Source organism: Larus michahellis, chromosome 5, assembly GCF_964199755.1.
Source record: "Larus michahellis chromosome 5, bLarMic1.1, whole genome shotgun sequence".
Classification (NCBI taxonomy): domain Eukaryota; kingdom Metazoa; phylum Chordata; class Aves; order Charadriiformes; family Laridae; genus Larus; species Larus michahellis.
In genome coordinates this window covers 37,413,476-37,430,857 of record NC_133900.1, presented here as the reverse complement: position 1 = coordinate 37,430,857, position 17,382 = coordinate 37,413,476, and the positions used below count along the sequence as shown (strand labels likewise).

General features: G+C 46.5%; 1 protein-coding gene across 3 annotated transcripts; it reads left to right on the top strand.

Moving 5' to 3' along the window:
- Nucleotides 1–321: 321 nt before the first annotated feature.
- REST (RE1 silencing transcription factor) lies at nt 322–15,747 on the top strand. Of its 3 annotated transcripts, none has more exons than XM_074589616.1 (4): nt 322–425; nt 1,675–2,585; nt 8,227–8,310; nt 11,389–15,747. In XM_074589616.1, the coding sequence occupies exons 2-4, from the start codon at nt 1,685–1,687 to the stop codon at nt 13,083–13,085; spliced, it is 2,682 nt and encodes an 893-aa protein (XP_074445717.1). In that variant the 5' UTR covers nt 322–425; nt 1,675–1,684; the 3' UTR covers nt 13,086–15,747. The 3 variants fall into 3 exon arrangements, with proteins under 3 accessions (XP_074445717.1, XP_074445718.1, XP_074445716.1); XM_074589617.1 differs by having other exon boundaries at nt 324–425; nt 1,672–2,585; XM_074589615.1 differs by lacking the exon at nt 322–425 and adding an exon at nt 1,313–1,328.
- Nucleotides 15,748–17,382: the final 1,635 nt, after the last annotated feature.

Sequence of the window (17,382 nt, the reverse complement as noted above, 5' to 3'; positions counted from 1 at the left end):
AATCGCTGCGGGGCTCTGGGGTCCTGGAGGCGCTGTACATTCTACGGCCACGGCGGGGACCACGCTCCGCCACCTGCCCCGCGCCCCGGCGCCGCACGGTGAGGCCGGCGCCACGGGCAGCCCCACAGAGCTTCCCCCTGCCCCGAACGGCACAAAGGCGGCCACAAACCCCCAAGCCCCCGGGCTGCCGGTTTCGCTCCCCGGGGGGTGGAGGGGCGGGCGGGGCCCGGGCCGTGCGGGCGGGGCGGGGCGGGGCGGTGCCGCCGCTGCGCGCTGTGTGCTGGAATGCGCGGCGCCTCCCGCCCCGCCGCCGCCGCCGCCGCCGCCAGCAGCGCCTCCCCGCCTCGCGCGCGCCCGGCCCCGCGCGCACCGCCCCGCGCACCGCCGCCGCCGCCGTCGCGCGGGCGGGCGGCTCCGCGCCGCCGGTGAGTGCGGCGGGGCCCGGCGGGGGACGGGGAAAGGCGGGGGGAGTCGGGCCGGGCCGGGCCGGGCCGGGCGAGAGGCGCTGTCCAGGGCTGATCTGCGGCCGGGCGGGCGGGCGGGGGCGGCCGGGCCCGGCCGGGCCGCGGCGCGGGGGGGGATCAGCACCACGGCTAAGGAGCCGCGGCCGCCGCTGGCGACGGGGGCGCTCGCCGGGGCCTCGTCGCCGCCGGAAGGCGATGCCGCCGCCGGCCGGGCCGGGCCGGGCCGGGCGCAGCCCCAGGCCGCGGGGCCGGGCGGAGGCCCGCGGCGCCGCTCGCCCTCCAGCCGTCGGGCACCGGGTGGGCGCGGCCGTCGTGACCTTGCCGGTACCGAACCGCTTCCCCCACCCCGCGCCCCCGCGTTGGGGCCGCTGCTCTGCTCTGCCCTGCCCTGCCCTGCCTTGCCCTGCCCGCCGCGGGGGGGAGGAGGAAGCTGAGCCCTCGCCTCGCCTCCCGTCCCCGCGGGCCGGCGGCAGGGGGAGCGGCGGGGCGGCCGTGCCCGGCCAGGCCCCCCGGCGACGGCGGCGGCGGCGGGCGGGCCGGGGGCGGCGCGGGGAGGGCCGCTTTGTGTGGGCAGGCAGAAAATGGCCGCATGCCTGGCAGGGAGGGAGGGAGGGAGGGCGGGCGGCGGCGGGGGCACGGCCCGGCTCCCCCGGCCTCCTCCCCCGGCGGATGTGCGCCGGGACGCGGGGGGGGGGGCGGCGGCGGCCGGGCCGAGCCGCCCCCTTTTGTTGGCGGCCTTGGGCCCGGCGGGGTCCCTCGAGCAGCCGGGCGGGGGCCCTCGTCGGGGCCCGGCGGCCTCAGCACCCACCGGCGGGCGGTGGCGCCGCCGCCCCCGGTGCCTGACATGGCGGGTCTCGGGAACGGGTGGGTCCCGGCAGCCCCGTGGGAGCGGGCAGCGCTGCGGCCCGGCCCGGGCCCGGTGGGACCGGGGACGTGGGACCCCGCTGACAGCCCCCCGCGCCCGGCCTTCTCACGGTGGGATCCTGCACCCCGCGTAGGGTGAAACCGACCAGCCCTTTGGGCAGCGGGACCCCCGTCCGCCCCCCGAGGCCGAGCCTGGTTTCTGGTAGCAGGGAGGCCTCTCGCCCCGGCTTCTGCCGCCTGAAGGGGTTTGATCCTGTGGTGCGATCTGGGGGGGCTGCTGGGACAGCACAGAGGAGGCTGTTCCACAAGTTGGGTGCTTACAGGTGTTCCTTTTCTGTTCCAGCAGAACTGCTGCCATGGCAACCCAAGTGCTGGGACAGTCTGGTGGGAACAGCCTCTTTCCTGGCAGTGCGAATATCGGTATGGCGTTGTCCAATGACATGTATGACTTACACGACCTTTCTAAAGCTGAGCTGGCAGCTCCTCAGCTCATTATGTTGGCCAATGTGGCCTTGACAGGAGAAGTTAATGGCAACTGCTGTGATTACCTGGTTGGAGAAGAGAGGCAAATGGCAGAACTGACAACAGTGGGGGACAGCAACTTCTCCGACAGTGATGGAGAGGGTATGGAAGATACCCAGGCTGCGGAGAGCGACCGTGAGGCACCTGAAAATGTGGAATTAAGCTCTCTTGAAGTTCCTAGTGCGGAAACCCAAGGTGCAGCTTCTTGCCCCCCTCCTAAGACTCCCAGTGTGGACAAAGATGTCTCATTGGAAGCACCGGGTACTCCAGAAAGCACAGAGGACAAGTGTAAGAGCTTGAAGAGCAAGCCGTTTCGTTGTAAGCCTTGCCAGTACGAGGCAGAGTCTGAAGAGGAGTTTGTGCATCATATTAGGGTTCACAGTGCTAAGAAATTCTTCGTGGAAGAAAATGCAGAAAAGCAAGCCCAGGTGAAGGAGTCTGATTCTTGCACCGCAGAAGAGGTGGATTTCTCTAAGGGCCCAATCCGTTGTGATCGTTGTGGCTATAACACTAACAGATATGATCACTATCTGGCTCACTTGAAGCACCACAACAAAGCAGGGGAAAATGAGAGAGTCTACAAGTGTACCATATGCACTTATACTACCGTCAGTGAATATCACTGGAAGAAACACCTAAGAAATCATTTTCCCAGGAAAGTGTATACCTGCTCACAGTGCTCCTATTTTTCAGACAGGAAGAATAATTATATTCAACATATTCGAACTCACACAGGTAAGTCTTTCATCTTTTTTGATTTAAGTGTGCTAAGAATGCTGGGAAACTGATGAATGAAGCAAGCCAAGAGTCTTCTATTTGCAAAGCTCATTCCACCCTGATAAAGCTCTGCGCTCTCTCGTCTCGGTGCTACCAGGTTGTAGCCTCATGGAAGTGTGGATTTGGTTTGAGCTCTGGTCTGCTGTCCTAGAGGACTGAGAAAATATCTCAATATCTGGGGCCCAAAAGGAGATGAAGAGCATCCTGTTCCGTAATATTAAGCTAATTTTTTGAAGAGGGCATGACAAAATGTGCCTGTGATGATTGTCAGGCTCTACAATACGAAAGCCTGATGTACTGTAAAAACAAAACAAGCGTGTTGACAAAAGGTGCCTAAATCCCATAGGTAGTTTTGAAAATGGTATGTTCAGACTGAGATGAAACTTGACTAAGTGGTAATTACAGAGAAGAGGGAGCTGATACACACATGTGAAGGAGCCCTCCAGCATCTACCAAGTCAGAATAAGAGTTGAGTAGCGTTCCTTGTGAATTGATTCCTCTTAATATACAGGGGCCTCATTTTTTCTGAGGTCTGCATCACTGCAGTAGCAAGAAGTAGCCACATACTTCTGTTGGCCTATAGGAAGCCCTCGAGGGAGTCTTTGGCCTGATTTCCTGTCTTCTCCTAACCTTGGTTTGTAACCTCAAGGAAAAGCATGAGGCCCCTTTTTACTCTGGTTTATGCCAAGTGGAATTGGAGGACCTTCGGCGTCGCTGCCGTCCTGCAAGCTGGGGCTGCAGGTGGTTTAGGAAGCGCCTTGCGTTGTATCAGATCCTCACCAGCCTCTCCCAAGGGGACTCCTGAAGCGTACCCAAACTGGAGGCTCCTTTCCAACCCAAGGCCAAAACCGGCAAGGGGAGGTTGCAGCCACATTGCCTCTTCGGGCAGTGAGGTACAGTTGCTTTGCCTCCTGATCCCTTTGGTGGAAGCAGGAGGGCAGTTCAGACCTTCCCTGCAGCTTCTCAGAAGCTTTTATTTCCCCCTTGCCAAGGCTTTCTGAGGAGGGGGCAGGCTGGCTAGCCATCTTCTACTCTGCTGACCTGACTCGGTTCCCCTTTATTGTAGGCTGTGCTGGCTGAGCAAAACACTGGGGAATTTCTCCTTTGAAGTCATGTTTTGTCACAGCAGTGACATGAATGGTTTGGAGGCTTCAGTTGAGTTGTCTGCAGCTGTCTGGAAGGGGAGGGCTGGACTCGGTCCGCCTCGGGGCTGGGCTTGAGCTCAAGTGTGCAGAAGTTTGTGTTCGTCAGCATGCTTCAGGATCTGCTTTGACGGGGTTGGGAGGATCTGCTGGGATTTTTAGTACGTTAAGACATATTCTCTTAACAATAGCCACGTGTTGCTGTTTAGAGAATACCGTCAGTTTAAAAATCAGTCCTGTCTAAATATTGTTTTTCCTAAACAAGTAAACAAAGATTATTGTGAGAGGTGTTAGGAAAATGGTGTGGTTTATCCTCCAGTTTGTTTTCTTTGTGTGTATCGTGGGAGATAACAGTAAAGAGACCAGGTAAAAAAAAAGACAAAATAATAGGAGAAAACTAAATAAATCATGTGGGGGACTCATGACCAAATGTGAACCCATGCTGTGGTGCTGGTCTGTTTTACATTTGTCTTGACTTTAAATGCATCCCTGCTTGTGTTTGTACATGACATTAGGTCCCCCCTCTGATCTCTGAAAGCTCTTGTTGAGTTTTACAGGAGCTAACCATGAAAGGATGTTTGCTGAGGAAGTGCTCTGTTGTTGCTGCGTTTGACCAATTTACCAGTGAACTGTATTAAAATTAAAAAAATCAAGCATGTTAAACTACGTAGGGTATTGTCCAGTTCCTCTTTTCTCCTTTAAAAATAGTGGTGCAATCAAGGTTTCTGGTTCTTTGGTTTGCCATGTCTTTTCATTATTTTAATTAAGCTGAAATGAGTGATTACGATTTCAGCATTTCTTAGTCCACCCTGGTAGTTGTTTCATTGCTAGCTCTCACTTAAAAGTTAAGATCTTTTAGCCAGTTCTTGCTTGATAAAAATCTTTCAAATATATTAGTAGACTCATTTAGGAATGTGCCTTGTTTCCAGTAACATTGATTTTTGTGGGGGAGAGTGTTAAGTCTAAAGGAAGAGTATCAGAAGAATGAATAAGCTACTGGCAGGTATATTTCTACACCAGGCTAAACATTTCTGCTGGTATTAATGTGTAATCAGTTGCCTTAAAAAAATACAAACAGAACCACACCGCACAAAAAACCCACCCCCAAACAACCAACCAACCCACCCCCCAAAAAACTAGAAAAAACACCCACAGATATTTTGTAGTCAAAAGTATTTGCAGGCTGTTAACATAACAGCACTGAATTCAGTAAAAACTCTCCGAATAATACTAAAATATCTGCAGATTATAGTTTTCATTTAAAATTTAAGAAAAATATTTGTTGGAAAAAAGATGAGAGGGATAAACATACATACTGCATTTTCTTCCTATTTTATGGGTTCAGAATGTTAAGAAGGAAGTTGGAATTGTTTGTTTCTTTAGTTTACTGATTGCTAATAGGTTAAATAATTTTGGATAGATACTTTTTTCTCTCTCCTGTTTTTTGTACTTCACCTGCTTATTTTTTTTTCTGTGTGGGAAATGCCTCCTTGCAGATAATTGGATTCTGCTGTGTCTGAGACATCATCCAGCTTTCTGAAACACTGACTCTGTACAGAGTGCAGTTTTCATAGGATCAAATGTGCTGCTGGAGAAAGGTAGTCTCAGTTTTCTCCCCCTGCCCTGGGACTGGTTGATTCAGCTCACTAAAATGGCAGCAAAATATTCCTTTCCTCTTCCCCAGGTTGGTTTTCTGCTGGTTAGTGAACTGAATCGACTTCCTAAGGACACATAAAAATGCCAGAGCGCACGTCCAGGAGCAGGGAAGGGGGGCTGCCTGCTAGTACCTTGCATGTTTGGAGAAATACTGATCCTCGCCATGTTTGGGGACCGCAGGGAGGCCAGCAGAAGTTTATCTGGTTGCCTGTTGCTTGCATCCGTGTTGGAAAGCAGGTGTCCATGAACATGCCCTGTACTGGTAGATAACCTTGCAGTTTATGACAATGCTTTTGTGGCAGGCTGCTGACAAATGTGGGGGACCTCTGGCAGAGGGGTGGTCTAAGGACCCTGCAGATGGTCATAAGCTTGGGGAGAGCTACATCTGGAGGAGCCTCTCTGCTGCCCAGGAGGGGGTGGATGGAGATGTTCAGGCCCATCCCTTCCTTTGCTGGTGGAGCAGAAAGGAACCTTTGTGTCAGGGACAGACCTACCTGGACTCGATTGTGTTCGTTAGACGTGTTAGACCAAGTTTTGACTTGATTTATCCCATCAACTATCCACGCTGCTGATCCTGGAACCATACTACATGCAAGACAGTGCAGCATTGTTCTCAATTTCTTCTATTTAACTTGTTAGAAGCAATTTCTAGAAAACCTAATTGAAAATAATCTGCAAGGCTATATAAATAAGACATCTACTTCAGGCAGTCCCAGTGTTCAGTGCCTAGCTTTGGGCTGTCATTTTTATTTATTTATTTTGGTTGTCATAGGGGATCTTTCTTGCTTGCCACTGTGTTGGACGTTTGATGGAAGCAGTTTCATTTCAAGCAGACAACTTTTAATAGAATTACAAGAAAAGCTTTATAAAGAGATGGTCTTAAACTCGTTCACTGATATCAGTCTGTGTGTTCATTTACATAGAGTTAAGTGCCTGCTTAAGGTTTTGCTAGGTCGGGGCTTATTCTTTAAGTGTCTTGTGGAGAGAGATTTTTTTGGTGTCTTGTTTGCATGTAATGAGTCTGTAAAATTACAATAAAAATCCTTTGGGGAATAGCATTTTATAAAACAGCCCTTATAATGGTAGCCAGGCATTTAACACATATGGCAATAGCACATTTTAAACTAGCTGCGTTCATCATACTTTGAATCTAGTAGTGTTTTGTTGCTGTACCTTATATAAAATACCTAGAAGAAAGCCTTTTTCACATTCCTAACATTGTAGGTAACTTTAAATATATGAAATTTCAGGTAATGGGAAGAAGACATGACTGAATATTCCAGGACCTTTGGCCACATTTGCAGATTGTAAGGAGTCATTTAAAAACAAAACCATTTCTTTATGGTTAACAAAAGGCCTACCCCTCCCTTGTACATGACTTAATCTTATTGTGTGTGTTGCACCAATCTCCTACTGTGTTTTAACTGGAAAAGGGGAGTGTTTTAACTGGAAAGGGGGACGGTATGGTTGTTCGGGTGAATTTACCTTTAAACTGCTGATCTAATCAAGAATGACAGTCTAAATGTTTGATGGGAGGAAGAAATGTGGGATTAGTCTGTATTACAAAGACTGCTTCTACTGCTGTTTTGGCAAAGGCCTGCAGCGGAGCCTCTCATCACATACTGGCAGATGAAGGTCTTTGCTGCTGCAGGTAGAGCCGTGCCTCTGAAAGTGAACAAATAGCCTGTATGCAGGGCTTTTGCTGGGGTCCAGGTCTCAGTGACTTGGAGAGCACATTGGTTGTGTGCTTCAACTGATGTAGCACAATGCTGTAGTGTCGTTCTGACTATGACTTGAATAAATACTACAACCAAGTAACTTACTTTTCGCTTCCCAGCTTCATTCCCCTCTTCTGTTGGGAGTATCCACCTGAGACTAAAAAGTGCTTTTACAACTTGTAGTGGAGACAAGGCAGCCTAGACCTCTCAGCTGTGCTAGCAGTTTGAGGCAAACATCCCTGGTACTTATCTGGACCTGCCTAACAGACGTTAATTCTAAAACTAACTGCCTTTATTTGGGGCTTGTCTTCACTTGAAAAGGATTTTCAAGTGTCATTGTACTGATAGTTACACAAGCTAACTGTCCCTTGTGGAGACCTAATTTATGACAGGTTAGTTTCCATTAGTTCTCCAGAAACAATAACTCTGCAGGCAGAGGGATTTGGGTCTTCAAAATAAATGTTGCTGCTACGCTTGAGCTTTTGCTAGCAGCATAGTTTCACTGAGCAGGGCATCATGCTTTTTCATGCTCCAAGCTAGTTTCAGGTTGCCAATAAAACTTTAGAACTAGAGACCCTGTCTCTATCTGCACTTGTGTTCTGGCAAATGCAGGTCCATGCTGAATGGATGGTTGTTCCCCATCTTAATCCAAATTAAACATGGAGGTTTCAGGTAAGGTGTTAAGTGAAGCAAGAACATACCTGGTTTCTTACAGGGTCTGTATCTTTTGTGCGTCCTCTGAGTGGTGGGAAAAAATACTGTAGGAAAGTTGGCTCTGGTGGCTTAGGGCTTCCTAAAGGTGGCTGTCATCATCACCTTTTGCCTGAGGTTACCGTCTGACCCCGGATGGACATGAGGATGTGCCTCTCTCATATTCTGCCCCTTCACTACCCTTGTTCATAAGCCATGGCACATTGCACTGGTCCAGCGCAGGTATATGCTTCTCACTGTGTCCCTTTGCTGAGAGATAATGTGCCCTCAAGTACAGCTCGGGGATCTGCAACAGCCTCGCATGTATGGCTCAGTAACCAAGTTTGGGGATCGGCTGTGTTTCAATAACTAATTTGCTGTTTGTTTTTGCAGGAGAGCGACCCTATCAATGTGCTATGTGTCCTTATTCCAGCTCTCAGAAGACCCATTTAACCAGGCACATGCGCACCCACTCAGGTTGGTAAGGGGCGGCAGCAGCATGACTCAGGAAAAGGGGGTAGTTCACAAAATCACGGCATGGTTGAGGTTGGAAGGGACCCCTGGAGGTCATCTGTTTCAGCCCCGCTGCTCAAGCAGGGCCACTTACTGCAGGCTGCCCAGTTCTGCGTGAGGTGTCATCTCATCCAGGACACCCTGAACTCTTATTTAACAGGTTGTCTTTACCTGCTAAGGAAGTGCTAAGTGTCATTAATAAAAGTGATAACAGGGGAATATATCTCTTTCTTTCCCTTTTACTCTCTGAGATGTATTCCGAGGTTCACAGGTCTGCTCTAGTAGTCCTAGTAATGTAGTGGCAAATACAACATTGTGATGATACAGGAGCAGATTCTTACCTTCTGTCTGCTGCCATAACTCAGTTCAAATCAATGAAGCTGGAAAAAAGTTGAGCAGCTGAGAGTCTTCCCTGTGATGTCTGCGATCTCATCTCATCCAGGGGCTCTGAGGGAAACTTAGCTTTTGCTTAGTATTACAGAAAGATGCAAAATAGTGTCTGCTTATGGCAAGCAGACACAGAGAAAAGAGCAAACTCAGAGGGGGTTCACAAGCAACTCGGTCTTGTGACACTAAAAGCCAAATTAGCAATTTTTGCTAGCCTTTATTTCCCATTACTGGTCATAAGCTCTGGTGTTACAGACATATCCTGCTCTTTCTCTTGCAGATCTCTTTTTGAATGGTTTAATAGCATTTCTGGGAGTTGTAACAGCATAGGCATGCTAACACAAGCACAGTTGTCGTTTGTGACCCTCCTAGGGGACCTCAGGTTGATCTCAGCCTATGCTTTTGGTTTACTAATAATCTGAATTGACCAGACCTAGATGAATTCCTAATCCTAGCAAACAGTAGTGAAAGTCTCCTGAGCAGTAATCTTTCAGTTTCAATAGATGAGGCTTTTAAGTGAAACCAGAAACCAGTTTTAACTGTAGTGGCGGGGGGGGTGGGGGGGTGGGTGTTGGACCCATTAGAAATAGCCAGCTTTAAAATGACATGCCAGTATCTTGGTTTGAGAATATTGTGAATGAAATATTCCAGTTCCAGAAACAAAAACAATTTTTGGCTAAATCTCTGGGCTAAATGTGAATTTGCAAATGTTTTGGTCAGTACTGAGCCTTGGAAACCATTTCGTGAATATCTTAAATCTCCCCTTGTCTGTACAAGGAAGTCACCAATCCAAAGGAGGTGAGGAGTAGGATCTGTCCTTGGCCCTTAGAGATCTGGGAGGGAGGGCGCAAGCTGTGCTGGCAGAATTGGGAGTGCACATGGGACTCTTGCTATCAGGGGTGTTTTATTAATAGCTCTCATAGCTTCTATTGCATGTCTTGCCACATTGCCCCGGCAGCTGAACCATTTCTGTGGCAATTTCTGGACTCCTGCAGTTCACAGGCTGGCCTTTTAAGGCAAACCGGTGCTGGAGCTTTCTTCAAATGTCAGACAGTGAACCACAGTAGTTTAGAACCTACTTCACAACTGCAGCTGTGTTGTTAGCCATCTTGATACGTGTCCTTTCCACTTGTGCAACAAAACCCCTGGATTAAAAGGTGGTGATGAACAGAAAACTCTTCACATACAACCTTTGAGTTACCCCATTGCAGCCACCTCTGAGCACTCTGCTTGTTCAAGTGCATGTAAGAGAGAGGCTGTTCTTGTCTATGTAACATGGAACTGTTCCTTGAAGCATAGGCAATAAAAGTCCATACTTGCGAGAAGGATGACCAGTGAAGCACATCAAGCTTAAACTTGTGCAAAATATCTCCAGGAACTGAAGGGAAAAAGGAAAGAAGATAGTCTGAAGATGATACGGAATCAAACTAACCCTTCTTTAAATAATGAAAAGATGCTGCAGGCAGACATGAAGTCATCTAGAGACTTAAAGAAGTGTCCCCAAGCTTTCTCCCAGGGAGGAAGCACAGCTTTTCATAAAGCTTGTGAGGGCGTTGCACATCAGCAGTGTGGCTAACACACAGACACCACAGTCACAGTGACTTCATTTTCAGTGCAGGCTGCACCGGGCGCCTGAGTTGTGCTGCAGAGGAGCAGCGTGAATATTGGCAGGCATGGGAGAAGTACTATCGTACCATGAGCAGAAGGGGCTGGAGTGGATTTTCAATGTATTTAGGAAGTGGCATGCATTAGTTTTGCAGGTCAGTTTTGAGATGCTGGTTCAGAGCTCGGGAGCATCCCAAGTTCCTCAGCTGAATTTGCACATGCACAGATGTTCTCAAAGTATTTCTGGACTTGAGTTGTTGCACTAGAAGTGTTTTTCCTGTTTGCTTTGCTGTGTAAATGGGAAGCTACTTCTGCTGCAGCAGCATGCACTAAGCAGAATGTTTCGGGAACACTTCTGCAAGAGTCATTGCAAAACTGTAAATGCAGATTTCAGTAGCAACATGATGGCTTTGGACTGCAGCTGGTTGGCTTGGCAAGAGTAACCTGCAGCCAGTGCATCATGTGTTTGAGACACCATAAGAGTGAAGTGAATTATGAGAGGTAAAGATCATCTGAGCAATGTGCTTTGGGGTTTGCTAGCTTTTTCCCCCCCTCACTTCCTTTTCAATGCAAACATGAAGTATGCTAAATCTGTAAAGTTGGACTTTTTGAAAACGTTTGTGTGAAACTGCTATTCATCACATGTTAACATTTCCATTTTTCTACAATGCATTCAATGGACCAGTTGGGTATGGATTCCATTTGCTAATATTACTGTAGAGAGATCTCTGCCGGTATGTATGCATAGCCAGAACCTGTGACGTTGTTACTGCTTGTTTGGTTTTGGATCCCCTTCCTCCCAACCCTTGCCCCTTCTCTCCTTTTTTTTTTTTTTTGTATTTTGTTCTTGGTGTCTTGTGAACGTGTTTGTGGCTCGTGGATTTCTTATGTTGATTTTACTTAATTTGAAAGGCGCATGGATAATTTTTTCTTTTTCTTTTTGAGTTTCATATTTCTGTATCTGTATTAGCGGGAAGCGATTTCCGCCCCCTCCCCGACCCCCCCATGCTTAATAATCACCATCATTCCCTTCCGCCCTTCCTTCCTTAGGTGAGAAGCCATTCAAATGTGATCAGTGCAGCTATGTGGCCTCAAACCAGCATGAAGTAACTCGTCACGCAAGGCAGGTTCACAATGGGCCGAAGCCTCTGACTTGCCCGCACTGTGACTACAAAACAGCTGACCGCAGCAATTTCAAAAAGCACGTTGAGCTCCACGTCAATCCGCGCCAGTTCCTCTGTCCTGTTTGTGATTACGCAGCGTCTAAAAAATGTAACCTGCAGTATCACATCAAATCCAGGCATCCCGATTGTTCTGACATCACCATGGATGTTTCAAAGGTGAAGCTACGGACAAAAAAGAGCGAAGCTGACTTTTCTGAAAGCATTAACGACAAAGCGGAGAAGGAACAAACGAAAGGGGATTCAGCTGCAAAGAAAACTGAGAAAGTTGTGAAAGTGGAGAAAAAAGATAATTTGGCAAAGGAAAAGAAGCCAGCGAGCAATGTTTCTGCAGGCCAGGTGACAACCAGAAGTCGGAAATCGGCTTCGGAAAACAAGGAGGTGGATATTAAAACTGAGAAAAATACTGAGAAAACATGTAAAACAAAGAAGATCAAAAGAAAGGCAGAGGCTGAAGTAACTTCCTCAAAACAAGAGCCTGCAAATGATACCTCAGCAGTAACGAAAAAGAAAAAGAAAGTGGAAACTAAACCCAGAGACTGCCAGGAAGCTCAGAAAAGTGATGTACCGGAGGAGGAACCTAAAAAGCAAAATTCTTGCCTCAAGAAAAACAGGAAAAAGAAAGCTCTGAAAAATAAGCACAGTAAGAAAAGCAGCAAACTCGATCAGGAGAAGATCGAGGATGAGGAGATGCCAGACGAGTGTCCTGTCACAGAAGAGGATGGATGTGTGAAGCCTGATGCTGAGAGCAGCGACCAGAAGGAGCAAGATCCCACTGATACAGCAGCATTAAGCAACGATGGTGGCCATGCTGTCAAGGGGGAGAGCGCTGACCCCAAAGGAAGCTGCATACAAGACCCAGGGCAGCTTTGTCTGCCGGCTCAGGATGCAAACACAGAAGCTGAGGTAGAGGAACAAGAAATGCCTGCTGCAGCAGGAGGCAGCGAAGACACTGTTGGTGAAAAGGAGGAGAGAAAGGCGGACAGAGGGGAAGACGCTTGCTCCGAGGAATCTTCCCGTGCAGTGTCTTCTGAAAAAAACTTGGATGTGCCCCTGGATGTGGTACCAGATCTGGCACCTGAGAAGGAGCCAGAGGAAACCTGTGTGGCAGAAACTGTGAGTAACTCAGAGCCAATGGACCTGACTAAGACGTGCCTGCCAGCGACAGGGCCAACAGGAGACGCCGTGCCGGCACCTGCGCCCCCAGAAGGGTGTACACAAAGCCCTAAAGTAGCTCTGGCCTTATCATCTCCGGATAACACAGCAGTGAATGAATCTCAGGAAATGGAGGAGGACGAGGGCATCCACAGCCACGAAGGCAGCGACATAAGTGACAACATATCAGAAGGAAGTGATGACTCGGGGTTAAACGGCACTCGCTCTGTACAAGAGGAAACAAGTCCAAAGACGTCACAAGGGGCTGCAAACACCACAGTGGCCAGGGAGAACTATGTGTGCATTTTTTGTGACCGCTCGTTTAAAAAGGAAGGTGAATACAGCAAGCACCTCAATCGCCACTTAGTCAACGTGTATTATCTGGAGAAGGCAACAAAAGGGCAGGAGTAGAAATAGCTGTGGCTTGGGGGAATCTTTTTTTTGTAAGATCTTATACAGCTTATGTACAGATATTGTAGATTTTTTTTTTTTTAAAGCATGGTTTGCTTTAGTGTCTGCATTGGTTTGTTCTTTTGTTTTGGTTTGGTTTGGTTTTTTTTAAGTTGAAAATATTTTTTGACTTTTTGTGTTATGGTGAACTCATTCACTATTGGATCTCTGCATTAGAGTAGGCAGGTAGGGTGTATGAGGCTGTGTCCTGTAAAGTCAGTGTAAGCTTCTAGTCTATTAGCTTATGTTATATATTTTTAGGAGCAAGACTGTAGCTACCAATACACAAGTTGGATGTTATTAGAGCCATTGGCATTAGTTGCTTTTTGTTCTAGCAGCCAACTCCTCCACTCTCTTCCCTCTTCCTTTCTCCCCTCCCCCCCCCCCTTTTTTTTTGTTCTTCTCAATATGTCTTGATGTTCAAAGTGTTAAACTACTTGATGGTTTTTCTACCAGGAAGATAGCTTCTATTACATAAAAGAGCACTTTGTAAAACAAATCAAAGTTGGCTAGTGATGAACATAACTGTTTAAGATAATTATAATTGTGAACGTACATTTCAGATCCCCTAAGCGTGAATGGTGAGCCAAAATTTAGGAGTAGTCCTTCCAACTTTTGATTGGAGAACCTCTGTCTTGATTAATATCTTAATGACTATGTTACATAATTGGCTTTGTTGTGGGGGAGCAAGTTTGTTATTTTTAATTTCTGGTTGTTTTTTTTGATTGTGCTTTAAGGGCTTAAAATATTGCACATTGTTTTTGATTTTTACCTATGCAGTTTAATCCTTTAGGAATAGCGCTTGTGCAGTACGTGTACACTTTATATATGCATGTTTGGTTTTGTTTGTGTAAGTTGTTTTTTTTTTTTATTTGGAAACGTTCAGATTTGTTGCTTACCGTGGGACAGTTTTCTGCTACAATTTCCTGTGATGCTCTTTACCGCAGACTTTTCTTGTTTTCTGAGGTATTATTAGTTGTGCATGAAGTTGCTAAAATTATGAAGTGCTTGGCTATATATTTTTGACTGGCTTTAAAATTGTATTGTTCTTGAGCAAAAGGGTACCAATGCAATTTCAAAACACTATTTTATAGGATTTTTTTGTGATGGAAATGCCACTTCTGCTATTTTGAATACACATACAGAGTAATAAATTCTAATTTATAATTTGGAATCACCAGACAGGAAAATACTCAGTCTCAATGGAAATGGTCTGCAGATTCTGCAAGTCCAGATGATTTCTTTTTTTCCTCTCCTTTTCATTTCAGTCCAACTTCATGATCTTAAAAAAAATAAAATGGTAGCACTGATAGAAGTATGGTTCATCAAAGTCTAACATCTCCCACACCAAAAAAACCCCAAATAAAAATACACCAACTGGTAAGCAACAAACCTGGCGTTAAAAACTGTAGGAATTCCTGCTCCTTATTCATTCAAGTTGAATTTAATAAAACCATCCTGCTTCCATGCAGAGAGAAACACATAAGTGATCAGATTATCATCTCAGGTCTACATGTCATACCAGGAGTTTTTAATTCTGACGAGATTTAATTTCTGGCACAAACACCAGAGAGACTGCATACGCACTGCTTGTAGCCAACCAGTGGCAAAATCTAAACAAAGTCCAAGCCAGCGGAGACAAAGCAAAACCCTCCGGTCCCATCTCTGCACTCTTCTGACTGTTATTAGCCGCCTGTTCAGTGGCAGCAGTCGAGGGCAGCTTCTCTGGTTGTCACCTCCAAAGAAGAAAATGGGGAGGCAAGTGCCGTTTGGAGAGTGGAGTTGAGGAGCTCGGACAGTATTTGTCAGAGCACTTCATGGCAAAGACTCTCAATGTAAGCTCTGGAATAAACCCTGTTCTTCTCTGCGTGTCCCCTCATCATCTTGCCCTCCAAACAAACCCGCTGCCTTGAATGAATAGAGAGCAACAATGCTACATTGCTTCTGCTTTTGGGAGAGATTGGTAATAGGAGGCCAAAGATTTGAGAGGGAAGGCATCCCTCGTGGCAGAAATAAATTGTATAATGTATAGTGAGTTTCTGTTTGCTTAGATAGTGTTCAATCCTTACCTTGGCTGTGACAATCATTGTCAACTGAAGATCAAGTTGCAACTATATTTATGTTAAACATTAAGAAAATAAACCTAGTTGAACAGTTTTCCTAAACAACCAGTTGTAATAGTCTTAGATGTATTTTTTTTTCTTCATAATAGTGTTTCCTTTATATATAAATGTTGCCACCGTTTGTGAGCGATGTAAGCAGATGCTGGGAATTCCAGTACTGTGTAGAGGTTTTATAGCTCCCTTCATATCCTTGCGAAGAGCCTTTGCCATCTTGTGAGAGACTTCAAGGACTTTAGCTATATGGATAAATAAATTTATGGACTGGCCTGATAATTTTTCTGGTTTGTTTCTAAATGAAAGTAACGGTGTTGACTGACTTTAAATCTCTCTCTATGAGATAAAAACAAAGATGTGGTTCCCTGCGACACTCTGCTGCACATTTCTGGGAAGTGGTCAAGGTTTCAATGCTCAATCTGACAAGACCTCTTTGAAGACGACAGTCGGCTCCTGTTCGGCACTGTTTCTTACCACCACATTAGAAACTGAAAATAAATTATTAACACATTAAGAAGAAGAAAAGTTGATTCTTTCTTTCTGAGACCCAGCAACAATGTCCCGAAATACCTAATGTGGGTGCAGAACTGTGTTGGAATTTGCTGCTTGGTTAAGACAAAGGTTTGGGAGTATGTTATGGTAAAGCAGCAAGGATGTGATGCATTACGTGTTCCTAAAATGTTAGACATTGCTAATATTGAGTGTTTGAGGAGGGGTGCAGGTCAGGTAACCCACCACATACGGTGGTCTTACATTGCTGTATGTCCCTTTAAACAATGCGTCGTGGTTTTGGGTTTTCTTTGTCTTTTTCAATATTCTTAAATTATTTTGTGTTGGTTTTGCCAATGCTAGCATTTTTTGTGTTTCTTGGCAATAATACCTGTACGAGTGTTCAACCTCTGATAGGGGGTTGAAAGGATTAGCACAACGATACCCCTACACTGCCAGCCCTTGGTTGAGCAACGTGATGTTTTGGGCTTTTGCTGTATGAAGCTATACGCTCAAAGTAACTGCCCTGAGAAATGATCTCGAAGTGGGTAGCTAGGCATTAATAATCCATGGTGTTGGAATTGCTGTTTCTGGATTTTGATGATCTAGACTGGAACTTTAGTCGTTTAAAGAGGAAGAATGTTTAACAACTGACAGGCCAGTTAAGATATGGTAACGTCATTGATTTCAACAGATTTAATGGATTTCAACAGATTAAATGTAGCTGAAAGGTATTAAATCAAATTCAAGAGTTTTCTTGAATGTCAGTTGTGTAGATATGTGGCGTGCATACAATATTAACAGAATCCAAATAGCTAATGGAATTGTTTCATGTGTACATATGTTTTTCCCCCTCTGAAATTACACTAGCTAACAAACTTTTGTGAGCTGGCATGGAAACATGTTTATGATGTTTAGTTGCACCATGTTTGATGCTTTTTACAGTGCAATACTTGTATTCTCTGAATTAAACCAAAGGTAAATTTTTTTTCATGCTCTCTCTACTGTAGTGCATGACAGTCTTTTCTACGTTTGTAATAGATGTAATACAAGCCAGATCATACATCCTGTTTTTACCTAAAACATGTATAAGAAGTCTTTTGTCCAAAATGTAGTATAAAGTTAAACTAAATTGCATTATATTAACCCTTACAAGTGTATTTTCCTAAGCATAGTTATGATTAAATAAACTTTATTAAGGAACTTGCAGCTTCTATCTCCCAGTTATTAATGGCTATGAAAGCCGTTTGTAACGAAAGGCAGGAGCAGTGCAAGCGCCATCGACAGAGCTCTTCACGACCTCAAGCCACCAGGGACAACGGCACCAGAAAATACGTTCTTTTTCCATTTCAACATACTCGTATTCAATTCCCTGCCCGCTTCAGTGAGGGCAGGGCACAAGGTGGGAGATGCACGCATACGGAGGAGGTTCAAACTTAACACTGGACCTGCCTCTAACTTGGCAGGACAGGCCTGATGGGCCTGGAAGGCATATTCCCTGCCACGAGAGAAGAAATGCAACTTGATGGAAGCTGCGGATTTTAAATTTGAGTATCAGCGGTAATACAGGTGGCAGTTCCTCCTGCATTCCATACAGGTTTCTGGTGCTGTCTCATTTGGGGAACTGTCAGTCACCCATCATCCCTGTGGCT

Excerpts from the sequence above, each read along its gene's own strand:
- REST (XM_074589616.1), top strand. The coding sequence starts at position 1,685 with ATGGCAACCCAAGTGCTGGGACAGTCTGGTGGGAACAGCCTCTTTCCT. Across the intron at positions 2,586-8,226 it reads ACATATTCGAACTCACACAG|GAGAGCGACCCTATCAATGT; the intron begins GTAAGTCTTTCA and ends TTGTTTTTGCAG. Across the intron at positions 8,311-11,388 it reads GCACATGCGCACCCACTCAG|GTGAGAAGCCATTCAAATGT; the intron begins GTTGGTAAGGGG and ends TTCCTTCCTTAG.